The sequence below is a fragment of the Canis aureus genome, chromosome 24 (genome assembly GCF_053574225.1).
Source record: "Canis aureus isolate CA01 chromosome 24, VMU_Caureus_v.1.0, whole genome shotgun sequence".
Classification (NCBI taxonomy): domain Eukaryota; kingdom Metazoa; phylum Chordata; class Mammalia; order Carnivora; family Canidae; genus Canis; species Canis aureus.
In genome coordinates, this window is record NC_135634.1 from 15,415,488 (window position 1) to 15,442,918 (window position 27,431).

General features: G+C 43.4%; 1 protein-coding gene and 1 long non-coding RNA gene across 4 annotated transcripts in view; one reads left to right on the plus strand and one right to left on the minus strand.

Moving 5' to 3' along the window:
• LOC144295825 (uncharacterized) overlaps positions 1-1,032 on the plus strand; it is a 67,624-nt gene extending 66,592 nt beyond the window's left edge. The window contains exon 4 of the long non-coding RNA XR_013362918.1: positions 573-1,032. This is a non-coding gene — a long non-coding RNA (uncharacterized LOC144295825). The remainder of the gene's footprint in view (positions 1-572) is intronic.
• LOC144295824 (uncharacterized) overlaps positions 1-15,997 on the minus strand; it is a 28,438-nt gene extending 12,441 nt beyond the window's left edge. For 2 of the 3 annotated variants that reach the window (XM_077868377.1, XM_077868376.1), the window contains exons 1-3: positions 15,875-15,997; positions 15,275-15,422; positions 14,902-15,045 (exon numbers count right to left, since the gene is read on the minus strand). In XM_077868377.1, the coding sequence (XP_077724503.1) occupies positions 14,902-15,045; positions 15,275-15,422; positions 15,875-15,942 (360 nt within the window). In that variant the 5' untranslated portion in view covers positions 15,943-15,997. Of the gene's footprint in view, positions 1-11,893; positions 14,785-14,901; positions 15,046-15,274; positions 15,423-15,874 lie in introns of those variants that run through there. The other variant, XM_077868375.1, reaches the window with a different exon arrangement.
• Positions 15,998-27,431: the final 11,434 nt, after the last annotated feature.

Consider the following 27,431-nt stretch of genomic DNA (forward strand, 5'->3'; position numbering starts at 1 on the left):
AAATATTAAAATCTTTCTCCCCTCATTTAGTTATAGCATTTATGGATTGGTTTTCTTTTTAAAAAATGTGATGGAAATCCTAAAATTTAGGAAAGCAAATTTAAAAAAAAAAATTTTTTTTTAAATTTTTTATTTATGATAGTCATACAGAGAGAGAGAGAGAGAGAGGCAGAGACATAGGCAGAGGGAGAAGCAGGCTCCATGCACCGGGAGCCCGACGTGGGATTTGATCCCGGGTCTCCAGGATCACGCCCTGGGCCAAAGGCAGGCACCAAACCGCTGCGCCACCCAGGGATCCCTAGGAAAGCAAATTTTAATCACACAAGTGAAAGATTAGACAGCCATTGCTATGAGAGAAGTTAGAAGATTATAATTTGCTTCATATTAATCATTCAAAGGAGTTTAAATTTATTCATAAGACCAGGTGACAAGTCCTTAGTATGGCATATAAGAATTGGGGCTCTCTCACCCTTGAGACTAGTGTCCCCGCTTGGGGATGGGGGCAGTGGTTCATTTTCTTGTCTTCTTATCCATGTTTGATCATATTACTATTGGATCCATTCTTCCCCCAGGATCAACACTGGCTACAAAATTTGCAGGGCCCAGTTCAAAATGAAAATGCTGTCTTTTTGTTTAAAAAATTATGACAGATTTCAAGAAGGCAACAGGAGAACATTAGGCTGAGCATGCATGAAGCCCACTCTGGCTGAGATCCACTGTTGTCCTGAATGCAAATCACAAGAATACCAATAAACAAGGTACAGAGATTTCTTCTGAGGCCTTAGAAACTGGAGATGTGTAAGGTGACTCTTTTAGGGATGTTTTGGATGCTCCTCTGCCTGGAGCCTGTTGGAAAGAAACCTAAGACTGGAACTAAACCTAAGAACTGTCTGAGCCTGGAAAACATTTGTGAACCATCCGTCCCTGCTTCTTTCTGCACTTCTAACACTTAGCTATTCTTTCAGAGCTTAGGTGATTCACATTTCTTCTGTGAAGGCTTCTCTCACCCTACTGAGCAACAATAATCTCTTTTTCCCTCAATTTCAATAAAGTTAGTTGCCAAGTATGTACTTGTTAATTGTTAATTAAGTTAATTGAAAACAGGTTCTTTGACTAGTGCTTTTTAAAATTTATTTTCCGGGCAGCCTGGGTGGCTCAGCAGTTTAGCGCCGCCTTTGGCCCGGGACGTGGTCCTGGAGACCCAGTATCCAGTTGAGTCCCACATTGGGCTCCCTACGGGGAGCCTGCTTCTCTCTCTGCCTGTGTTTCTGCCTCTCTCTCTCTCTCTCTCTCTCTCATGAATAAATAAAATCTTTAATAATAATAAATAAAATTTATTTTCCCACAACTAGCAAAAAAAAAATCAGTTTCTTAATCTGGTTTTTTGGAGTTGAAGAACCTCTGGAAATTATAAATGAAATTGTGGATGCCTACGTATATGTCATTTTGCAGAAGTAGTAACCATTTCTCCCCAAAAGGGTTAATAACAACCAAGCTAGATCCTCAACAGATATACTCTGATTGGTTCTTTGGGGATTTTATTTATTTATTTATTTTTAAGTAAACTCTACCCTCAATGTGGGCCTCAAACTCACGACTCTGAGATCAAGAGTCTCATGCTCTACCTACTGAGCCGGCCAGGCACCGTGGTTTTTAGGGGATTTTAAACCCAAGATCTATTATAACATGGTCAGGAAAGTTCTCACAGACCATCTCATCCTTTAGACCCTCAGCTATAAATGCAAATCCTTCTTGAACTGTGCCAGTGGGCTTTTATTTCTCTCTGTTGTGTGTTGACAAGGGGGTCTATGTTTGGAAGAGAACTCTTGGTTTGCCCCCTCTGTCTTGTCCCATGCAAATATGAGGTTAGTCCTCGGAAAATAGGCCAGATGACTACAATATTTATCACTGTGCCTCTGTAGTGCTAAGAAGCAAGACAAGCATTGAACTCAGGACTCAACAAACTTTTTTAGTAAAGGGCAAATAGTAAATATTTCAGCCTTTGCCGGTTGGATGGCCTGTTGCAACTTCTCATTCTACTATCGTTGCATGAAGATAGCCATAGGCAAACAATAAGTGTTGTTGTGTCCAAGTACAACTCTATTTACACCGTCAGGCAGGGGCTACATTTGGCCCGTGGGCCAGAGTTTGCCAACCTCTGATCTAATTCATGGCTCACTGGGACCTAGGAAATCCCAGTTATAACCAAAAGGCACAACACTGACTAATTAGGCATGCCTTTGAAAACTCTGCATTTCACCAATAGCATGTAATTCTAATCTTGGCCGAAAAATGAGCATGTGAATCCAAAGGAACCAGCTCATCCCAGGTAATGGCTCAGACTGGCAGCCCAGTGACATAGGCAAGGAAATAGGGGTGATTTTGTTGTCACTCTTCCAGTTCTCACGCACCCTTTATCAGAGACAATAAAAAAAGGTTATTGTTGACACCACCACCGACAAGGAGAGGGCAGGCTCCTGCTATAAAATCCAGATTGCTCCCTGATCAGCCTCTCTGTAATTAGTCACCCTTTCTTTCTCTGTTCTGTGCAGATGATGAATAAAAGGCTCACGGTGTATGATGTCACCAGAGTTCTAAAAACAATCTCTTGATTGTTCCACGTTAAATTCTACATTTGCACCCGGCTGTGGCTGCAGCTGCTAGTCGTTTCTCTACCAGCTACTACTCATTTACCAAACTGGCTTTGTCAGCTTCCCCGCCACTGATTTGCCTGGCAGGAGGAAACCCTGGGGGGGGAGCAGGAATCATAGGTTGAAACTTGATAGTGTCATGGCTAAGAGAGCGCAAATAGTGGAAGTTGATTCACAATTTATTTTACAAGTTTAATGATCTGGAAACAGAGGTTTAAGCAGTTCAACTTGCAAATCAGAATTTTAAAACACGGCAAATGCTTAGACTTCTTTAGATTTCTTTTTGTTATCAAGTTTTATAAAAGGAAGCCTTGGATCTCAAGAGGAATCCTTTGACTTTGGTCCTTTCTTGTCTTTTGCTGCTCTATCAACTAGAGGGATTGATGAGTTATATACATTTATTTTTTTGTCTTTAGTAAGTTGCCATGTGTTCTCCCAGTCATGTGTGTGATTGGGAGTGGAGAGAATTCTGTAGCTGGCTCTGGTCCTGTGTCTTCTCTACCAGAACTTGGTTTTCTGGCAACTATTAATGCTGTCATTGGTGATGCCGCGTTTGCCCCAAAAAAGCACCCTTCCAGTGACCTCTGGTGCTGTCCTCACTCAGGAGAGACTGACCCCTGGCCTGTCTCTCTAGGGTTGCTATTCTCTGTCAAAGTATGGTGAGGTCTTTTTCTTTCTTTCTTTCTTTCTTTCTTTCTTTCTTTCTTTCTTTCTTTCTTTCTTCTTTCTTTTTCTTTCTTTCTTTTTTATTTTATTTTATTTTTTTATTTTTTATCTTTTTTTATTTTTTTTTATCTTTCTTTCTTTTTTAAAGATTTTATTTATTTATTCATGAGAGACACAGAGAGAGAGAGGCAGAGACACAAGCAGGCTCCCTGTGGGGAACCCGATGCAGGACTCGATCCCAGGACCCCAGGATCAAGACCCAAGCCAAAGGCAGATGCTCAACTGATGAGCCACCCAGGCGTCCCTGGTGAGGTTTTTCTGACTGTGCTGAGTGCCACTGCGTGTCACAGACTGCATGCCACTGCCCTAGAAACAAGGGAGACTGAAGACCAGACTATGTTTGGCCAATCACAAGCAACTTGTCATTAGATTAGCACCCTCAGTAGCAATTCCCCTGAATTGCCACTAAAACCCAATCAACAGACATTCCCAAAATACAGACAGGGTCGAGGTGCTGGATGGCCAAACCAAATAGCAAGGGTCCCACTACTCTAGCTAAACTGGATAGACAGTGTGAGCTGGGACTCTGGTCCTAGAGAGGGAGCAAAGAGAAAGGAACTAATCTTTTTACTGAATGCTTACCCTGTTTCAAGCTCAGGCAAGGCACATGTCTTATTTAAAGCTCCACAAACCTTTGAGCAGTGAAGTTCCAAGGCTTTATAGGTGGTAAGTGATGGAGCCAGGATTTGAAACAAAGTCTGTCTGAGGCTGTCTGTTCATAGTCTTTTAAACAAATTGATTTTTTTTGTCTTGTTTTGTTTTTGTTTTTTTTTACCAAATAGTAATTAGAGTATGGGGCAGAAACTGATAATACTGTGAAGAGAAACTGGCAGATCTCCACTTTTGTGTTCTAAGTTAAAATAGGTTGGGGAGAGAGACAAGGCCATGTGTTGGAGAGAGAGACAAAGCCATTCACCCTGGCATTGTAGCCATCGAGAAGGCAAAACACAAAACCAGCAAGACCAATTTTGTGAAGCCCAGTTTTGTGAAGCCCAGTTTTAATGAGGAGAAATTCCTTGAAGAAGATCCAAGTGGGATATCTCTGTTATGGATACAAATTTTTCCAACTGGAAGGGTCTTCGAGGCGCTTCAATTTAAATATTTTTATTAATATCAATTATTAATTAATATTCTAAATCTGCTTCCTCTGGCTCTTGCTAATTAGTTATTATCATACCTTTTATAAAGCTCTTCCTTGTTTTTTGAGATCAGGGACTGTGGCTGGCCAATACAAGAAATTTTGGCTGAGATCAGATCACAATGTGAACTAAAATACTGTGGTCATGGTCCGCCAGGAGACCCCAGCCTTGTGGTGGGAGCAAGCAGAGAGAAGGAAGCTTGGGGTAGGTGCTAGTACGTCAGTTAAAGCCACATCCAGACATGTGCAGCGAAAACAGTTTTATTTTGAAACAACAAACAGAACAATATATAAATATCAACCTGTGGTCTTATCTATGGGAACACTGTAGGGTGGGGATAGGATGGAGCTGAAATAGTTCAAGTTTGCACACTTAGCTCAACTCAACCCACAGTATGCTCAAAAAGCACCGGAAATTTTGGAAAGCTTTTTCTTGTAATAAAAACGACATGTTCTCTTTGTAGAATCCCCTGGCAGTTTCAATGTTATATAGATGACTTGGATTTTCAAAAGGATGGGTTCTCAACCTGGATTTTGGATATAAAGATTTTTTTGTTTTGTTTTTTGATTCTTTTTTTCTCTCTCACTTGCTCTTGCTCTTCCCCTCTCTTTCTTTCTGATAAAAATATCTATTTATCTATTTATTTATTTATTATTTATTTATTTATTTATATTTTTAAAAGATTTTATCTATTTATTCATGAGAGACACACAGAGAGAGGCAGAGACACAGGCAGAGGGAGAAGCAGGCTCCCTCTGAAGAACTTGATGTTGCACCCTGTCCCAGGATGCCGGCATCACAACCTGAGCCAAAGGCAGATGCTCAACCACTAGCCACCCAGGTACCCCAAAAATATCCTTTTAAAGCTCATTTTCCTAATTGAAAATTTCTGGCCAGGTTCAAATTAGTATAGTCTGATGCTAATGTCAAAGTTAAATGCCTCAGAGTTAGAATCTCACATGTAAATAGCCCTGGTATAAAAGATGTTGTTATATGTTATATAAAACCAAACAAAAAAGTCCGTATCGGTTTTGTCAAATAATTCGTAGATCGAAGTTTTAAAGATAATAGAAACACAGACAAGCCTGGAGTTGGGTTAGGGAATCATGGTGGTATTAAGAAAATGCTTTCATTTTAGTTTTTTTGCACCACCCTACCACCCAGCTCATATTTTCATGCCTCCAAACTTGGAGGGGACATACCAATCAGAGAGTAGAAATATAGGAGGTATGGGCTGGGCATGGGGAAAAGCAAGCATTAGCATAGATGGTGGATCAGGGCTGTTGGCTTAGTCTCATTCACTCAAGAAGATGGTCACAAGCACACTATACCTACAAGGAAGGAGGCAAGGGGCAAGATAGGTAAATAAAGGGAGGTTCCTGTCACCTGAGAACAGGACAGAGGGGACTTGGCAACCCACTGCAGAACTGCAAAGGCCAGCTGGAATCAGAGTGAGTCATCAAGGTCAATATTTATGCTTTAACACACAGCCTTCTCCTTTTCATCATCTTATTAGAAAATGCAGTGGGAATTCCTTGCTCTGGGGTTGTGTGTGGGACACAGTGAAGGCTGTGTGCGGACCAACGTTGGCAACCCGGTAAGTCTTCCCTCGAGTACATTGACTACCAGAGCCGAGGCTGCAGGCAGTTTATGTAGATGGTGAGAGAGAAGGCAGGGGTCAGAAGATAGTTTTAGGGACTCAGTACTTGCTCTGAAGGCTCATGGAGGAGTAACATTGGTCTCAGCGGAAATTTTAAATTCTAACTGAATGGAAGAAGGAGGGAAAAGTAACACAAAACTAAAAAGCACAAATGGGATGGGGAGGCAGTGATGAGGTGCTGGGCCGTGTTCTTAAATGCTACATATTTAGAATACTGGAGCTTTCAAAGCACACGAGGTTGCCAGACGAAACCATTGACCACCCTCCGCACAAGTCACGTAGGTGTGAGGCACAGGGTGCATCAACACACCTGCTCTAGCTCATCATTTCACAAAACTGGCTCCCAAGTAGTCATTTGTGTGCTGACCATCAGGTCGGCCTTCCTGAATTAACTCTAGGATGGACCTTCTCGAGATGTATTGTACATAGATCTAATCTGAGCAGTTGACCAAAAGAGGAATTCCCTCCCCATCATCAACCCCAAGAAGGGCTGCCCTATTTGGCCAGTGCTGGAGCCTGGTAATCTGCATTTGATCAAGCCCTCTCCATTCTCACACATGTTCTCTGAGAACCCCACTTGGAGAAGTACCGCTGGGAATGTACAGTAGAGAAATTGGTTCTTCAGAGGTCTACTGTTTATTGTGTTTTAATTTTTAGAAAAATTTGTTTATTTATTTATTAAAGATTTTATTTATTTATTCATGAGAGACAGAGAGAGAGAGAGAGAGGCAGAGACACAGGCAGAGGGAGAAGCAGGCTCCATGCAGGGAGCCCGACGTGGGACTCGATCCCAGGACTCCAGGATCAGGCCCTGGGCTGAAGGCAGCGCTAAACCGCTGAGCCACCTGGGCTGCCCAAAACCTTTTATTTAAGTAGTCTCTACACCCAACGTGGGCTCGAACTCATTACCCCAAGATCAAGAGTCACGTGCTCTTCCGACTGAGCCAGCCAGGCACCCAATCTACTGTTTGTTTAGCTCACACTTTCAAAGCATTAACAACAGTTTGGCAGGTGATAGGGTGATGCAAACGTGGTATGAAAAGATACACAAATATAACTTCATCTTGTCTGAGTTGATAATGAAGACTTTGGCATTGTGTGGCCTGGTTAAAAATGCCAATCATGGCTCAGTTGAATGGATCATACAAACGCATTAAATCTCAGGTACTTATTTTTGGTGTTGGCAAGGTCCTTTCTCTTCTTCGGCTTTACATTCATAGATAGAGAGATGCGAACAGCGTACTGGGTACTGGAACAGTCTCCATTTTCCCCTTCTTTTGCTCAATGGCATGTTCCTTCTCTGCTTGGCCTTAGCTGCCTTACCATGGATATTTGCTTTGGCAATGACACTTGTGAGACACAAGAGGATAGGATGCTTACGTGACATATGTTATGCTTTTTTCTCCTTCTGGTTTTACTGAGATATAATCGATGTACAACATCATGTGTGTTTTTAAGGTGCAGAGTATAAAGACTTGTTAACTTAAGAAATAATTACTATGAGTTTAGTGAACTTATTGTTAACATCTAATTACAATTTTTTCTTATGAGAACTTTTAAGACCTACTATCTTAGCAGCTGTCAAATAATGTCTTTTTAAAAAAATCGAACACTGTGCCAACTTCTCCCATCTCAAGGGTGGTGGCTCTTGCAACTTGAGAGATTTGTAGCAATCACTTTTCTACTCAGGGAAGAGAGGAGGTTCCATCTGCCAGATTCTGGGCCTTCATTGTGCGATAGTTACAAAAACACACATATGTACATGAACATATGTTTATGTACACACATCACACATATGCACATACACACACCGAGTGTGGGGTTCCCTGGTAATTTCCAGATTGGAATGCATGGTTGTCAGCTCAGAGAAAACGAGCATGCGTCTCTGGAGGATAAAGTCCTCAGTGAGTTGCCTCTCATAACTTTAAGTGGGGGAATTTTTGTATTTGTAGACTCATGCCAGAGGGGAAGAACAGAACACTGGGCAACAACAACTCATAGTGAAAGGTCACATTTTTGTAATTCTGTGCTGATTCATCACACATTGAGATCTTCTAATAAATGCCCTTCCTGACAAAAATGGAAAGGACACTAAGGCGGAACAAATGAAATCACCCTCAAGACATAGGTTATGAGAATGACAGATTTCTCAACCTTGAAAACATGGTTGGTTTTTTCCCCTATTTTGACAGCCCTGCTAGAGATGAGAAGGTAGGTTTATCCTGGTAGAGCATGTTGCCTTGCACAGAATGCTGTAATGTGCAGCAGGCAGGGTGAGGATTGCTATTTCTGTGTTTTGCTTGGCAGGAAACATAAAGGCCTTGAATGAAGGTGAAGGGCAAACCTGGCCTCCTGGCCTCCCAGAGCTGACAGAGGCACCACAACCGCCTGGCCAGCCCAGTGGGTGTCCGCTGCCTTTTAGAAACCAGAACCTTGGGGATCCCTGGGTGGCTCAGTGGTTTGGCGCCTGCCTTTGGCCCAGGGCGCGATCCTGGAGTCCCGGGATCGAATCCCATGTCAGGCTCCCAGCATGGAGCCTGCTTCTCCCTCCTCCTGTGTCTATGCCTCTCTCTCTCTCTATGTCTATCATAAATAAATAAATCATTAAAAAAAAAAAGAAACCAGAACCTCTCTTTGCTTCTCTTCTCCTTTCTTTCTTTCTTTCTTTCTTTCTTTCTTTCTTTCTTTCTTTCTTTCTTTCTTTCTTTTCTTTTCTTTCTTTCTTTCCTTTCTTTTCTTTTCTTTTCTTTTTTCTCTTTTCTTCTTTCTTTCTTTCTTTCTTTCTTTCTTTCTTTCTTTCTTTTTCTTTCTTTCTTTCTTTTTTCTTTCTTTCTTTCTTTCTTCTTTCTTTCTTTCTTTCTTTCTTTCTTTCTTTCTTTCTTCTTTCTTTCTTTCTTTCTTTTTTCCTTGGAACTTATTCTTGAAAAATAAAATCCAGGGATATATCATTTGGAACATGTCCTCCTAAAATGACATTTTAAAAAAAGATTTTATTTTTAAATGATCTGTACCTAATGCGGGGCTCAAACTCACAACCCCAAGATCAAGAGCTCCACCTACTGAGCCAGCCAGGCGCCCCTGCAATGATACTTCTGTCGCTTTATATCTACATATGATTTGTATCATTCATTATCAAACCTTTTGTATAAGTTTCTTTGGCATGCCTCTTGGAAATTTATATCTGGAAAATTATCTTCTTTGTATAACTGATTTCTTTCTGTCAGATTAGGAGATTTATGTACTTGTTTTCCAGAAAGGTTAGAGTTCAGTGATTTGATTTCAATGTTCAGTGATGGCTTTTGTATTATCCTAAATTAGTTTCTTTCCCTTTCGTGAGGTTTTTAAATTGTGTATTTCAGCTTTATTTTATTTTATTTTTTTAAAGATTTTATTTATTTATTAGAGACACACACACAGAGAGAAAGGCAGAGACACAGGCAGAGGGAGAAGCAGGCTCCATGCAGGGAGCCCGATGTGGGACTTGATCCTGGGTCTCCAGGATCACCCCCTGGGCTGAAGGCAGTGCTAAACCCCTGAGCCACCGGGGCTGCCCTCAGCTTTATTTTATATGCACCTTTTATTATGTGCCAAAACTGCTTGGAAATAGGCAGGATGTGTGTATACATTTTGAATAAACACTTTTTGATCTGAATTTAACTTGCTATGAAATAAAAACATCAAATGCCCCAAATAAAGCTGCAATATTATTAAGTGGAATTGGGTGGATCACATAATACATGTTGTTGTTGTTGTTGTTGTTTTTTATCATTGCAAATACTATAAGGACAGATCTTGTAGCAGAAGAAATCTAGTGTATAAAACACTATAGGGACAGCCCGGGTGGCTCAGTGGTTCAGCGCCGCCTTCAGCCCAGGGCATGATCCTGGAGACTCGGAATCGAGTCCCCTGTCAGGCTCCCTGCATGGAGCCTGCTTCTCCTTCTGCCTGTGTCTCTGCCTCTCTCTGTGTATCTCTCATGAATAAATAAATAAAATCTTTAAAAACATAATAATAAATAAATAAAGTCTTAAAATAACACTATAAACACCATCAGGCTTTATGAGAAAGGGTGCTAAAAGAAAACCAATGTGCAAGGGAAGCTGAGAAGTTCGATGGAGGAACACTAAAGTTTAATTTCAGTTTGAATTATCTCTAAGCAATCATATGAAATACCATGAAGGAAGGGAAAACACCCACTGCACCCAGGGTTGCGGTGACTTGTACTTGCTCCAGGCTTGCAGCTTCAGCAGGCTGCCAACTGGATCCAGCAGCCTCCAAGGGGGAGGGATCAGCCACTTAGCAGATGTGTGGTCTTGAACAAACTGATTCTACTCAGAGCCTCCCTTTGCTAATCTGCAAAATGGGATCATAAAACCCACTTCATTGGGCGGTGCTGACGATTTTACAAAATGACTTATGAGAAGACATTCGGATGGTGCCTGGCACACTTTTCCTTGAAGTTTGAATTTCAACCTCGTAAAAGAGGTAAAGTGTAAAAAAAAAAAGAGAGAGGTAAAGTGTGACATTTTCTGTTTCATGATAAATCCTGTGGAGAGCCTGTATTAGATTTTTACCAAAAATGTTTGCTGGAGTATATCACACACACAGAAAAGTGCCTGAAGTCTTACGTACACAGGCAGTTGCTGGGATCTTCCCAAAGCGACCACACTCATGGACTAGCATTGAAATTGAGAAACAGCCCGCGGGTGCCCTCATCCCATCCCTGTTGCCACAACTCTTCCCTAAGAGAGTGTCGATCCACTATCTAGATTTCTGACGCCAGAGACTTGTGTTGCCTATTTCAGAATTTTATATAAATGGAATTCTCTAGTGTGTACTCTTTGTGTCTGGCTTCTTTCATTCAACATAATATTGGCAAGATCCCTCCGCAATGTGTATAAAGCTATAGTTTGTTTATTTTTGTGGCAGTATAGAAGTCCATTATACAATACCAAAATTTATTTATTAAATTTACTATTGACAGAAACTGGGGCTTCCAGCGTGAGAGCCGCTATGAGCATTCTTGTACGTGTCTCACAGTCAGTGTGTGCGTACATTTCTGTTAGATCCCTGAGAATGTAGCTCGTGATGTGAGGCTGTGCATATTGACCAGCTTCAAAAAATCCCATCAGTTTTCCAAAGTGTTTGTGCCAATTTATACCCCCAATACAGGGTGGGAGCTCTCTTCATCCTCCTCAACACTTGGCCTTGTCTGTCTTTTTCATTTTGGTGTTCCCACTATCTGGCGGCAGAGCGAGATTTCATTATGCTCTTCATTCGTATTTCCTGGGTGACTAATGCTTCTGTTGCATTGTTAACATTACCTTGTGTGTTGGGATAAAGTTAGATACTGACGTAAAAAACAACGTGGATCTAAACATAAAGCAAAAGCTATTAGAACTATAAACAGAACTTGATAAGCACAAATATAATGAATGTTTTAAATATTTTTATTTCATGATTCAGCAGATCTGGTATACTTTAAATTATCCAGGAAAAATAGGATCTTCACACATTCATAATTTCCTGTAATAATACATAATGAAATTTGTATTCTATAAGTGGAGAATATACAATTTTTCCTTTTTTTTTCTTTAACATTTATAAAATTCAGTTTGCTACTTGATAATGAGAGACATTTCGAGGGCTCAAGAAAGTAGAGATTTTATTATTTATTTATTTATTTAAAGATTTTATTTATTAAAAAAAAAAAAAAAAAAGATTTTATTTATTTATTCATGAGAGACACAGAGAAAGAGAGAGAGAGGGAGAGACATAGGCAGAGGGAGAAACAGGCTCCATGCAGGGAGCCTGATCCCTGGACTCCAGGATCACCACCTGAGTCGAAGGCAGACACTTAACCACTGAGCCACACAGGCATCCCGAAAGTAGAGATTTTAGTTAGCACCATCTGCCTCAAAATCCAATCAAATTAGATAAATTACATAAAGACCCAGTCTAAAATACTTAGAAATTAGTGAACACTCTCATTGGGTATGCACAGAGCAAAGAGGAGGTTGAGGGTGAAGTTTCAAGGTATCTAGCAAAGCTTTAAAACTAGGAGACCTGGGGATCCCTGGGTGGCGCAGCGGTTTGGTGCCTGCCTTTGGCCCAGGGCGCGATCCTGGAGACTCAGGATCGAATCCCACATCAGGCTCCCGGTGCATGGAGCCTGCTTCTCCTCTGCCTATGTCTCTGCCTCTCTCTCTCTCTCTCTGTGACTATCATAAATAAATTAAAAAAAAAAACTTAAAAAAAAAAAAAAACTAGGAGACCTTAGGAGTGCCTAGCTGGCTCAGTAGGAAGCATGGAAGCGTGTGTAGCTCCTGATCTGGGAGTTGTGAGTTCTAGCCCCATGTTGGGTATAGGGATTACTTAAATACACTTAAAAAAAAAAAAAAAAAAAAAGGCTAGGAGACCTTATACCAAGCCTATGGACTCCAGGAAAAGTTGTATTTAGAGGAAATAGCCTTTAATACCTCTTCACTAGAGAAGGAATTTTAAAAAGGTTAGAATTCATTTTAAGAAATGAAGGAAACCAAAAACCCCCAAAAGACTTACGAAAGGAAATTAACTAAGATAATAATAAGTTGACGCTAATGAAGTAGACAGGAAGACTATTAAATCTTTGGCTCCTTGATTTCTGTATTAGGGTTCAGAAATGTCTGAATTCTAACTGAAATCAGATGAGAGGCTAAAAACAAACATATCATTTCTCCAGTTAGTTTCCTTCATTGTAAAATTAATAATAGCAGTACTCTGAGTTGCAGTACCAGTAATAATAATAATACCTAAGACAGTGTAAATGGTCATAATAGGTTTTAAAAATGTAATATTGGGGGATCTCTAGGTGGCTCAGTGGTTTAGTCCCTGCCTTCCACCCAGGGTGTGATCCTGGAGTCCTGGGATCGAGTCCCACATCAGGCCCCCTGCATGATGCCTGCTTCTCTCTCTCTCTCTCTCTCTCTCTTTCTGTCTCTCATGAGTAAATAAAATCTTAGAGGAAAAAAATGTAATATTGTTGTAGTGCAACTCAGGGTAGAGATTTCCTCCATATATCTGCTATCTCGCTTCTATATACTAAAGACTCAAAATTGATGTTAAAGGGAGAGCAGAGGTGCTATTTATAGAGGAGGGTTTTGTGCCAGGTGTGTAAATACTCTGAAGAAAGGACCTGAAGTAACTTTACAGTGAGGCCACCATAGTCATCCGCAAGCCAAGAGGACATTAAGTCTGATTATTTACATCTGTGGATGCTTTCAGACTCTTTCTGAACCATCTGTGTACGTCAGAGATTGATACTAACCAAGAATTTGTGGGAAATTGTTGTAATGTTACTTGTATATAGAAGATATTAGAAAACAGGTAGAAAGTTGATTTTAGCTAACAGAAGACTAAAACCTTCCTTGCACTTCCAGCTCCGTGAAATCTGATAACCCCGACTGGTCACTTTCCCAGAGCCAGATTAACCTGCTCAACTGGTCCTCCCAAGAAGCCAAACATCCTTGTTATAAGAAGAGAATGTTGAAGCAAACAAACAAACAATACACACACACACAACACCACACACTCAGAGTAGTTGAGGTGCCTTACGTTCTACAGTCTGCAGGATCCGAGGCTGGCTCAGCCCCTCTCCCAGACCTCAGGGCCCACTTTCCTGAGTCTGGCAACAGCCAACAAAAGAGGAAGGGGAGACCGGGGTGGTGGCCAGCCAGAGCAACTCCGGCCACAGAGGGCAACAGTCCACAAGAGGAAGTTAAAATGCCTGGATGCTAATGCACTGTCCTAATGTTATGTAAAGCTTGCCTTGGTCTACCTCCAAAACTGGGACAGGGCGTGCTGTGGACGACCACCGTCTGTAAGGTCCTGGGCGGTGCAGGCAGGACCTCTGTGCGCAAGGAGCCGTGTATGGCCCACAGCCGAGGACTGTGTTGATTTGCACAACACTCAGAAACAAAATCGAGGGGGAAGCCTGAATAGATGCTCCCATAATGTCCTGCGAGGTCTACCCACTTCTCAGAAACCTGCCATTTGTACCTTTTTTTTTTTTTAAGATTTTATTTATTGGGTCTCCTGGGCATCTGCCTCTGGCCCAGGTCATGATCCCAGGGTCCTGGGATTGAGTCCTGCATCAGGCTCCCTGAATGGAGCCTGCTTCTCCCTCTGCCTGTGTCTCTGACTCTCTGTCTGTGTCTCTCATGAATAAATAAATAAAATCTTAAAAAAAATAAAGATTTTATTTATTTATTTGACACAGAATGAGAGTGCACGTGTGTGAGTACACAAGCAGGGAGAGGGGAGGCAGAGGGAGAGGGAGAAGCAGACTCCCCGTTGATCAGGGATCCCACTGTGAGGGGGGGACCCGATCCCAGGACCCCGGGATCACGACCTCAGCCAAAGGCAGACGCTTAACTAACTGAGCCTCCCAGCTACCCCCCCCCCCATTTGTACTTTTGTAGTAAAACATCTAAGTTGTGCTACTTGGGGGTTTTTGCCCCCCATCATGTTCGTAGAGAGGCATGTCCTAGGAGTTAAGCGGTGTTCTAGACCAGATCTGCCATCGATTAGGTGGGAAGCTGTGAGAAGCGTCTTCTCCTCTCTGGATTTCCTGAACATACAAGAGAAGCATAGAGTGTGTGACCTCTACGGGAACGCTTCTGGTGCTAACCTCCTTAGATTCTCCGAGCTGTTAGCTCCCTGTCCTGTTTGTCCACACAGCACATACCTTGTTGCAGGGGCCTTGTGATCGGCCACGAGGATGTGAGCAGCAGAGGGTGGTTTCCAACGTTGGTGGACAGGTTGTGCCTGCAGAGGTCTGAGTTGCCTGTCTTTGTCCTGACATTTTAAGCGAATGACATTCTGCTTGGGGCTGGAGGTAAAGCTTCCTCAGAAGCCAGATCTTTCCTGTCCTTGGTGTTCCTGCTTGGCACCCCCACCCCGCCCTAGTCTGTCCAGTGGCCCCACTGACACCTGTCACCACCCTCGCCCCCACCCTACAAACTCCAGTTTGCAGCCTGTCCTGCCACATCAGACAGCCCTTATGGACTCCCTCAGGGCTTGCTGGCCTGTCACGTTCTGGCCGCACCCTGGCCGCTTACCTCTGCAGGTTCTGTCCAGCTGCAACAGGTGCAACTCACAGGGTTCCGTCTCATGCTTGCATGCCCTTCGCCTCCTGCTTGGGGGTTCTTCGAGGATGCCAGGCATGGGATTCTGGGGGGAGGCATTTGGGGCACACACATGTGCAACCTGGAAGGTAAGGGGAGGTTAAACCCAGGGGGTCAGTAGAAGGAAGTGGATGAATAAATGCTGTGTGTCCGTAGTTGAGTACAGCAGAGCCCAAGGGAGAGAATGACCCCTTTCAGGGGTTCTTGAGGGATAAGGGAGGCTAGGAAGAGATTCCACAGAGGAAACATCTGAGATGAATCCTAAGAGAAGTGGGCAGGCAGGGTCCGGGGATGGGGGCAGAGGTAGCAGAGCTATGAACATCCTAGGGGGAAAAGCATGCTGTTAGTTGAGTCTGCGAGAACAAGGAGGAAGGCAGGGGACAGGGAGGGGTGCTGTGGTGGACGGACGAGGCGGTGGAGGCTTGGGGCCCCACGAGTTCCCATGACCTTCTGTGCACAGTCCCCTTGTCGCCTTATCTCCCAGTCCACTCCTGCCTGGGTCCCCTCCCTGCCCCTCCCTGCAGCAGCAGTCACCTGCCTGGCTCTCCTGCCGTGTTCAGATCTCCTGTCTCCAGCTTTTCCATGACATCTGTGCTCGTCATCAGTTGTCTCCTTTCTCGTGGAGGAGCTGAAACCTTGCTACTTGCTGGGAGTGAGTATGGCTGTAGGTGAGGCTTGGCTTTTTCACGTGACTCACTCATACCTGGCCTCCAGGGCTCCTCAGGCCTCTGTTCTGAATGCAGTTCCAGATGGAAGAATGGAGGACAAGCATGGCTCGAAAGGATCTTGGGGCCTCAGTGGCGTAGTTTGGTCATGAAGTGTTTGTTTCTTGATCACCATTAAGAACTGATCTTAGATTTATTTTTTATTTTATTTTATTTTATTTTTTGATCTTAGATTTAAATTCAGAGCAGACCAGGTTCGTTCAGGTATGTTTACGTTCAGGCATACAGGTCTGATACATAATATATAATATATATAGTTGTTACCTGGGTTTTGTTTTCACTTTTTAATCTACTATAGGAGAAATAAATGTTCCAGGCAGATGGCTAGGAACCTCCGCCAGAGCATCTCTGCCTGACTCCCCCCCATTTCCAAATGAAGGCCAGTTTCCACATCTGCTGGCCTGATTTCAAGGGGAGATGGGAATTATAAATGGATCTTGCTTTAAGGAACTCTTTGGACACAGTAGAATGTGATGAAATTTCTTTATAAAATAAGACACATTTTCCAAGAAGAATATAAATATTCAGAGTCTTGGCTTTGGAACTCACAGCTTTCCTTTGGGGAGGGCAGGCTGACACCGGAGCGCCTGCTTGGTCAGCTTTGCCCTCCTTCCTCCACAGATGACTTGTGTTGCTCACAGCCCTGCCCGGTTTGTTATGTATGAGACATGTCTCCTGCTTGCCATGGAAAATTGTTCCACTGAGCTTCCTGTAGGGATATTTTGGGACTAAGAACCTTGGCTTCTTCTTTCCCCCCCTCTACCTTGTGTAACAGCTCTGATTCCCAACTCTTTTGAATTTTCTCTCTCCCCTGCTGTTCATTAATCTGTAAAATAGCAAGTCTCATTTAGCATCCTGTTTTAAGTTTATGGGACCACCCTGTATCTACAGCATAAAGTTATTTACCTCTGTGACTTCTTTTATTTTAGACTTATTACAAACTTTTATTTTAGATACAAAACATCCAGCGTTTGGGGAGCAAGTGTATTTGGTTTGCTTGCATTTTATTATCATGAAATGCAGAAAAGGTCTTGTATGAGTTAAGTTTGCAGAATTTCGGAGCTAGAGAGAGCACTGCCTCATGTGCCTCCTCTAAGCTTGTTTGACCTGTTCCTCATTTAGACTGGGATGTGAACTTTGACTTTTTTTTTTTTCATAAAGCAGTGAGTGCCCTGATCAATAAAGGATGGATGATAGAATTTGGAAAATCATTGCATTTAGATGCAAATACCTAGTGAACCATAAAACCACTGAACTCCCTCACCCACTAACCATTGTTGCATGGGTGATTTGCACCGAGTTCCTGCATATTAATATTCAGGTAGCGGTGACCTGGGGACATAAGTACTACCACCACCCATTACAGGTGTGAAATTGGGTGAGCTGTTCTAACCCCAGGCTTCAACTTTCTTACCTGGAAATGAGGAGTGTAAACTAGCTTGCTGCCTAAGCACCATTCTAGACCTTTCTTGAGAGTGGAGGTGGCGAGCTAGGCCACTAGGCCAATAGGCCACTCGATACCGATGTTTCTGGGAGACCCTGGGGCTACTTCCTGTTGATGCTGCTTCTGCTGGCTTTGTCCTCTCTGAGAGCTCCTGAATCCTGCAGATGTGAGGACTGTGATGTGTTGGTTTCATGTTTGTAATATTTGGGGGCTGGTGACTCAGCCATTGACACTCAGACAAGAATTTTAAGAGACACCAAAACAATCCCTTCGTTCTCCTGATGTCTCTTTGAAACCTGACTGGGAACCATCACACTTCCAGGAATGGATTATTGTGTGTGCCATGGAATAGGAATTTACAAGGATTTTCCCAACATATATGAATCAACAGAGGAAGAGTTATTATGGATTATTTATAAGCTTAAGGTGTAGACATTTTGAAAAATGAAATAGCCATCACAGGCATCCCCTCTGTGTTCAGCATCTGCCTGAGGCTCCTGCATAGCTTTGCCTGTGCTGGGTCACTCTGAATAATGGGTGCCCTGTGCTCAGGGTCAGCTCTGCAAAGGGGAGAGGAAGAGGGGAGATGTGGAGGAGGATGTGAAGAAGCCCACAAAGAGTAGTCACTTCAAGGGCAACATGACAGATCCCTCCTACGCTACTACCATCGTGGGAAAGTCCATGGTTCCCATCACACCCTGTCCTGGCAGCCAGTGTGGTAGACCACTGGTTCATTTAGCCAGGAAAGGAAGAAAATCATTCAGGGGAGTTTAAAGAGAACTTCAAATCCATTTGCAATAGTCCTGGATAGGTAAATGTCAAGTTTGGCAAAATTAGCTCCATTCAAGTTTTTTAAGTTTTTGAGGAGGAGGGACTTCTAGAAAATAACCGCCAAGAGGAAGTGTACATGGTAGGGCATTAGGAATATCAGCACATCCAGACGTAACGTTCCAATTTAGTGTTGGGGGAAATTGTATGATAGTGCGAGAATCATAGTTCTTACTGATAAATGGTGCAATAATGGTGTTAACTTCTTTTATCTTTATATGTTCTCTGGCACTAGATTTACCTAGGTATCTTTCAGAAGGTGGTTATTATGACTACCATTTTACATTTTTTTTTTATTTTTTTGCCATTTTACATTTATAAATCAAATTTTTATGAGCAACCTAGTATCAATTGCTATAGTTCAAAATTTATAAAGCAAGAAAGCAAATGTTGTGCTCTACCTTACTTTACGTAGCCTTTGAGGTCTGGATCAGCAACCCTACAGTGTCTAGCAGTCTGTAAAGGTATCAGACTGTGGTTAATGTGTATACAGTATAAAACGCATATATTTCTGATAATTTTACACATTTGTATGACACTCAATTTTGGTTTTGTGGTTCTTAAATTCTTCCCCCAGCCCTCTTCTCTTCCTCAGGGTTATATAATCTGTTATGATGTGTCCATCCCTTCATTGTTGGTACCGCATAGTCTTCAAGATCACAGACTCAGCCAGGGGCCCTGGAAAATCCTGGCTCTGACTTTTTCTATTTGTGTTCTCTTAGGCAAACTTTTTTTTTAAAAAAGATTTTATTTATTTTTTCATGAGAGACACAGAGAGTCAGAGACATAGGCAGAGGGAGAAGCCCTCGGGGAGGGCTGATGCAGGACTCAGTCCCAGGACCCTGGGATCACACCTGAGCCAAAGGAAGCCACTCAATCACTGAGCCACCCAGGTGCCCCCAAACTTCTTAACTTCTGCACACCTTGGTATATTAAGGGGATTAACAGTACCTACCTCACTGGGTTGTTGTAAAGAATAAATGAGTTAACACATACAAAGGTCTTAATCATACCTTCAGGATTAACCATTCATCCATTTAAAATGTATGTATTGCATGATATTTCATGGCACCACATACCAGGCACTATACTAAGCCATAGGGAGCCAGTGGTGATGGTAGGAAGAGCACCAGAGACCAAGGCCCCCCCCACCAGTCCTTAGGGGCTACTAAATCTTACCAGCCAGGTAGCTCTGGGGCTTTAGTTTTTCCCTTTTGCCAAATAATAAAGATGGTGTCAATAATCTCAAAAAGTACTTTCCAACTCTACATATTCTTGGATGTTCTAACATGAAGTCAAATAGGCTTGGTGGAAATTCATCTCAGTGAACTAAGGAGGTTATTAATTCCCACAGACCTAGAAAAAAGTGATTGTGATGTCTTAGATGAATGACCTTGGCAATGTCATATCTTATTATGGAAAGCAGTTTCTGGATGATGGGGATGAAAGGGGATATAAAGATATCACATATTAATGTTAGTGGTTTGAACAATTTAGGGAGCATATTAACAACAGTTTTTCATGATGTGAGGAGCCAGCAATGCTCTCAATGAAAGCCCTCTTGGACACTGTAGCTTGTCTTTTGCAGGCTGAAGATGGGATAGAGGGAACTCTTTATCATTTCATGGATGCAAAAACAGTCAAATAGAGGAAATTCGTCACTTTTTACCAAATGAGTAAATAGAGCAAGTTACCCCTAGATGAGATGAGAGACGAGAAGAAGGGTCTGAACAGCAGTGTCTGTGGTATACCCAGCTGAAAGTGTTTAGGATCCAGTTAGAGATGCTTTGGGAGTTCCAGAAAGGGGCAGGTAGGCAAGGCTTAAGCATCCGATTAACCCAGGAGATTGGTGTTTGGACTTTTAAAGTAGTAACAGAATAAACCTAACCTTAGATCTGTTATTCTTTCTCCATATAAGAGGTATGTCCAATTAAGTCCTCCTCCTACACATTCCCAGAGCACTCCACTCTTCAGCTGAGATGACACTCTTACTTTCTTGCTTTGTGCTGTGTTTCCCCCTCCAGAATTTCTGCTCTGTGGCTGTGGAGATGTTATCTGATGGTTTGTTGTTATGCCCTAAGGGCCTAGCACAATGTCCAGCACGTAGGAGGAGAATATGCAGACATGTTTGTATCTTGAGTGAATGAAAAGATTAGTTTGTTTTAGTGGACTTGTCTTCTGAACTGTGCATTCCCAGTACTTGAAAGACCTTGCTGGGGCACCTGGGTGGCTCAGCATTGAGTATCTGCCTTTGGCTCAGGGTCATGATCCTAGAGTCCTGGGATCAAGTCCTGCATCTGGCTCCCCACCAGGAGTCTGCTTCTCCCTCTGCCTATGTCTCTGCCTCTGTCTGTCTCTCATGAATAAATAAATAAAAATTTTTTAAAAAAGAAAGAAAGACTTGTCCATTTCCATGTGCTCTGGTGGCTTTTTTTGGGAGAGAGGACTGAGGACAAGAATAAGCAAGCTGCCCTGTGTTTCTGACAAGATATCCAAACTGTGCAAACCACAGGTCCCACTGTGCTCCTCAAATTGTCCCGAGATAAAGGGGGCGGGCTTCCTTACCCGCCAGGCTTCTGGGGGAAAGGAGAAATGGAACTTCTTAGACTCACCCCCTCTTCAGCCTTTGATACCCGCCATCCCCCTGCAGCTGCTGATCTTCTTGAGAATATCCTCAACTTCCCCTCTCAGTCTGCAAAGGGGTGTCTTCACTTCACTTCTGGTGAGCAGTTTTCTGACATTCTCCAGTGGAGAGGCCCTCAACCAAGCCAGTGTTCCCTGAGTCCTAGGATAGCATCCATGTCAGACCAGGTTGCTGTGGGACGTTCTGCATGAATGTCTAAATGTTGAAGGCACTGAAAGGTCTGATTCAGTGTGATATAAACTCTGTTTCTTTGTTCTCCTGGTCTACCCCATCCCTACCACCTTCTCCCCAACCTTCAACCATCATGGCACTAGAGATGTAGAGTCTCAGAGGTGGACGGTATTTGTCTTTTGGATTCTCCACGCCACACATGTCACTGCTTTCTTTTCTCTTTTCTGCATGCAATGACTCTAAACTAAGGCTGTAATTGGGGTGGGTGAGAAGGTTCACAGCCCATCCCCTATTCCCCAACCTCAGGGGTCCAGGAGGACTCAGAGGAAATCAGACTGAGGTTCATTACACCAGATCCCCTTCCTTTGTTTTCCTGTGATCTCAGCGGCTGATGTGACTTGCCAAACCCCACGCTGCTGTATCTTCATTCTGTGGATGCTGTGGCAAGGGGCTGTAGAATGCAGAAAGGAATGTTCAGGGTCAGATTCAAACTTGGCAATCTGCTGCCAGCATAGCAACATGAGCATCTCGTAGGCTCCATCCTGGATGAACTCCCATTGCACCACACTCATGGCCTCCATGCCTCATGCCACATCAGAGGATGTATCTTTATTTTTGTTTCTCTTTGCGTACTCATTATGCCACATAAATTCAGTTTTTTCTGACCATGAAACAAAACCCAGAAAGCTTACTTTGGATGACATCTTTTAATTTTAAGGGGAATGCAGGATTCCAATACAGAAAGCTGCCAATAACCCACTACCTGGTATTATTGTTTGGGTATCGGATTAGAATAACAATGGTCATAGCAATGCACTGTGCTCCTAGCCCTATTTAAACCTTTTAAATCCTATGGGCTCATTTAATCCTCACCACAGTATTTTGAGTAGGTAATTCTAATATCTCCATTTCACAATTAAGGAAATCAAGGCAAAATAGAAGAGCGTTAAACCTCCTACCTAGGGTGGCTTTTGTTGTATACAGGATAAAAAAACAGCTCACAAGTGGAAGCTTTGTCTTTGTGTTTATAAAGGCCATTTGTTATTTAAAGTAATAATTAATAACCTGATTAGAGATTCTTTTTAAAAATTTTTTTATTTCTTTACTTGAGAGAGAGGAAGTGAGAGAGAGAGAATGCACAAGCAACAAGGGGAGAGGGGGAAGAAGTAGATTCCCCGCTGATCAGAAAGCCTGACCAGGACTCGATCCCAGGACCCCAGGATCATGACCTGAGCTGAAGGCAGACGCTTAACTCACTCAGACACCTAGGCGCCCCCTGATAGAGATTCTAACAAAGAAAATTATTAGTAACTTTCTTGGTTTGCAACCCCAGGTTTGGAAAATGCCTACATAATTATGAAATTCAAATAATTTATTAGTTGCTTATTTTTATATGGTAAAACCATGCCAGATTAGTAAAGAATAACTAATTATTTGGGGAATTATCTACTTGATTTTTCTAATGATTTATGTACAGTCTTTATAGGTTTATTGGTTAAGATATGAGGCAGCAAAATTTATTTTTATTTTTATTTATTTATTTTTTAAAATTTATTTTTAAACAAAGTTTCTAGAATATCTTTAACCCTATATACATTATTTTTAAAAACTCCACTAGCAATGCCACAGTAGCTCATATAGACCCGTGAGCCTCTCAGGACAAGGCCTATCGTCTGTTTACTGTTGTAGCCACACCACCCAGTCCAGTGCTTGGGACATGGTGAACGTCTAGAAAAGTTTTTCATTTGCAGAAACTTTCTCATTGCAGAAAATAATTCTTGCGAACACAGCAGCTGCATCTTGCATTGTCCATTTGATCGCTGTCCTTTATCACACTTGAATCCTAATAGCTTTGGTCCATGTTCAAAGGTATAATTCGCCCTCAGAATGGAACGATTTGGCACCACTCAGTTACTTAAATGAATGCTTCACTTTTTGAGGAGAATTCCCAAAGGAGAAAGAAAGAACATTATTTCTGAGAATCTATTATGTACTGAGCACAGGTATTTTCATTTCCGTCATCTTATTTAATCTCATCAATTTCGTAAACTAAGCATAATTACGGCTCTTTTTTAATTGGAGAAGGTACAATTCAGAAAGGTTAAGTAACTCACCCAAAGTCACACAGCTGGCTAGTATGTTTTAGAACTAAGATTTACTTTGGGTACTTTTTTTTTTTAATTTTTATTTATTGATGATAGTCACACACACACACACACACACACACACACACACACACACAGACACAGGTAGAGACACAGGCAGAGGGAGAAGCAGGCTCCATGCACCGGGAGCCCGACGTGGGACTCGATCCCTGGTCTCCAGGAACGCGCCCTGGGCCAAAGGCAGGCGCCAAACCGCTGCGCCACCCCCAGGGATCCCAACTTTTTGCCTCAAAAGCCTACTTTGCACTGCTATTGCTATCTTGAAGAGGAGGTCCAGGGATGTGGTGAGCAATAGAGACCTCACTGGAGAGAGACATAATCCACCAATGGGAGAACTGCGAAGGAGAGCACGCTCATTTCCATGTGTACTTGCTAACAGGTTTGGTGGCATCTCAGACTGTTTTACCAACAGTGACTGTTCCCAAGTTATTGCTTAATGCTGATGCTTTTCTAGGAGGAGCTGTCAGAACTTCTAGCCCCATGCCCAGTTCTTGTGGTCTCAGAGTTCTGTTTACTGAGCACCACCCAGATGATTGTGGGTCTGGGTGAGGTTGCATCATTTGAGAGAAGGCAGGGGAGCGGTTGAACAGGACCATCCGGGACAACTTAGGGCAGGTGGTCTTGACGGGATTCTCACTCTGATGGCCTTCACCCGGACAGTGAGGGTAGAGGCTGGTCTGCAGCAACAGGGAGGGGTCCTGCCTTCCCCTTAGCTCCAACTTCCCAGAGGCTCGCATTCCTGGTCAGACCACCTCACCCTCTGGAACTCTCCTTTCTTATTTGCAAAACAGAGGACATCAGTTCAGGTAACTGAAGAGCTTCTATCCAGCTCTAAGTTTCCAGGTCTTTACGAATCCGAGGCTTGAGTGTGGGTGGAGCGCAGTAAGGGGACCCAGGGCAGAAGCAGTGCGGTACCTGTATGGGGCAGGAGGGCGTGCGTGCTCACATTTGCATGTGCACCTGTTTGCATGTGTCATTGCTGTCCTGCTGTTCGTCTCAGAGTCCCATCGTAGGATTAAGTAAAGGAAGAATCAGAATTGCTACACTTTGATTTCAGATCGATTGTACTCTGGGGCTGCTGCAGACGGTGCTTTAGTTGTTGGTGCTGTTCTGGCTACAGTTAGGGTCCTGCCTGTGACACGGCCCGGCCTCGGTTAGCTCCAGCACCCTTCAGGCTGGGTGTCCCTCGGGTGGGGAGCTCAGAGCCCGCAGGCGGCAAGGACACACTTCCCACCTCTGCCTAGAGCTTCCCGCCAGCAGCCTGGAACTAATAGGCCTTTCTCTGGAACCCATGTGAGCCACGAAGAGCCCGGGCTCAGTAGACTATGTGTGCCTCCTCCGGAGGGGCCAGATCCGTCTAGGTGGATGCTGACTGTTTTTAGAGACCACAGCCCCTCACCAGAAGTTATTTCTGTTTCCCATATTTTGTTTGTTTTGTTTTTAAGATTTTATTTATGTATTTGAGAGAGAGCACATGCACATTAGGGAGGCAGAGTGAGAGGGAGAAGCAGACTCCCCACTGAGCAGGGCGCCTGACCTAGGGCTCGATCCCAAGACCCTGGGATCATAATCTGAACCAAAGGCAGATGCTTAACCCCCTGAGCCACCCAAGCCCCCCTGTTTCCAGTATCTTGTAAGTCTTGGGAGCCAAAGACCAACTTTGGCTTTTCCCAACTCACTTCTAGGGCAGAAAAGAAACCCTACTCCTGCATTCGGCTGAGAGGCCCAGGCCACACTTGTCTTCGTGGATGCTGATGGAAGTGATGCTACAGATAGCCTGACGCCGCAGGTCTGTGGTGTGACATCAGATCGTGACACTTCCGCACTCAATGTGCCACTAGCCTGGCGTTGATTTGGAATAAAGTTCAAAGACCAGAGCCTACCTACTCCAGGCCTTCCGTCCCACTTCTCCTTTCCCTCCCCTGCCGCTGCGTTTTGGCCCCTCTGTTCTGGAAGCCTTCCTCCACACACCAGATGGCTGCCATGGCCTCTGCGGGAAGACTCCTCCTCCCGCTCTCCCAGCTCCCTTCAGCTCTCTGCTCAGTGTCATCCCTCAGATAGGCCTCTTCTGACCACCTTACCTAAGAAAGCACCCCTGTCCCTCTCAACTCCCTTACCTGCTTGATTCTTCCTCACAGCACCTCCCCAAAGCCCGACGTCTGCCCCACTAGAAGATGCTCTGCACGTGGCGGGGACTTTGTGTTATTCACGTCTGTATTCTCCTTGCCAAACCACCATCTGGCATGGAGAGCTCACTCAATACATATTCATAGGATGGATGAGTGAATTATTGTAATTCTTGATCCACACCCAAGTTATAAGGCCCTCTGGCCAACCACCATCCACTTCTCTTGACCCCAAACTGATCTGGGCTTCCTCTCCCCTGACCCAAGGCCTCTGCTGACTATCACTCAAACATTTCTGCCCTACCCTCTGGAGCTCTCATTGCAGGAAAACACACTCCCCTACATCATCACTAAATCTTCCTCCACCTCGTTGCCTGAACTGACCCCAGCAGTCGCTCAAGAACACAGCTGCCCTGAAGCCCACTCAAGTAAGGGCGGCTTCTTCTCCCATATCCTCTGTACCTTAGGGTCAGGAAGAAGGGTTGTACCCTGTCTCTACAGCAGCCAGATTCAGAAACTCAGGCTAGACCCAACCAGCAGTCATGGAACTTCAGCCTGGGAAGGGACAGACCAAACCAAGAAGAGGCCTGGGGTTGCCATTTGCACTATTCTAGCTACAGCAGCCTCCATGAATCTTATAAACCTAGTGCTCAGTTGATTTCTCCCATGCTATTCTGAAGATAAGAATTCAAGGCTCCATTGGAAGCAGATGACTTGGTTGTACTTCCTTCGGCCCTCTCCCAATCTGTCATACAGACTCCCCAATCCAGGCTCTGCTGCCCTTCCAATACCAAACCTCTAAGTCCTGTACTTTTCTCATCCCTGGTCAGAAGTTAACTCTGTTATGACTTTCATGAATAAATACCAGAATCCAGGCAGCAGTGGAAATCCCACCGATCCTAGATTTCTGATTCTTGCTTCATGTTTTATTTACTTTTTTTTTTTTTGGTTATAAATTGAGCAGGATTATGATTAGGTTGAATAAGCATTTATTCATTAACTTCAGAGCATCAAAACTACGTGGTTTAATAAAAAGCAAATTGTGAAGAAATACCTACCCGATAAAGCCTAAATCTTTGTGTAGGTCAAAAACATGAGTAGATTGAGGAGGGTTACATAAGTAAATTCACAGATGACATATCTATAATAAATATGAAATCAAAAAGTCATTAGATGGGAAGTTTAGGCTAATATTTCTTTTGAAATTGGCAGCATGGAAAGGAACCTCTTCTCTTACCAACTACCTCCTATTTCTTTTCTCAGGGAAAGAATTTGGGGATAATAAAAAGCTGCTGATTTGATGGAATACAGTTTTTGCTTCCACAATTATACTTGCCAGTAACAACTGTTCTCTCTTTGATCATTTATTTTGTTTTTCCTGTCATATTACCAATGCAATAATTCTTCCTATCATTTAGTCATAACCCACGACCAGATGGCACTGGCTACTGAGAAAAGGAGAATGCTGTCCCCCAAAGGTGACCCGCAGCTCAAATCTCAGGGCCAAGGGAATGTTCCAAATGGGGGTTCACTCTGGGACAGCATTCCTGTCTGCTTGAGATTTGGTGGTTTGGTGGGGCAGGGTAGAGAGGTCATTCTGGTAAAACTAGGCAGAGGTGATGTTTGAGGGAGACTTTCCAGCTTCTGTACATAATTTAGCTCAGACAGAGTCCCAGATACTGACTGCTTTTACAGAGACAGAGCTCAGGAGCAGAGCCCAGATTGCTGACAAGAATGGTCCTAGAGTTGGAGTGAATAGGCCAGTTAGACTTTATGCTGCAAGTTCCAGAAAACTCAACCATTTTGGGTTGCACAGTAGAGGATGGATCTGCTCAGGCAATACAAATGTCCTGAGGTAATCAGACTTTACATATAGCTTGATCAGGGCCACAGCATTCCTCTGGGACTTTCCTGGCCTGCTCTGTGCTCCTTACACTAAATTTCCTCAGGATGGTGAACAACTATAGCAACTCTAGGAATCCCATTGA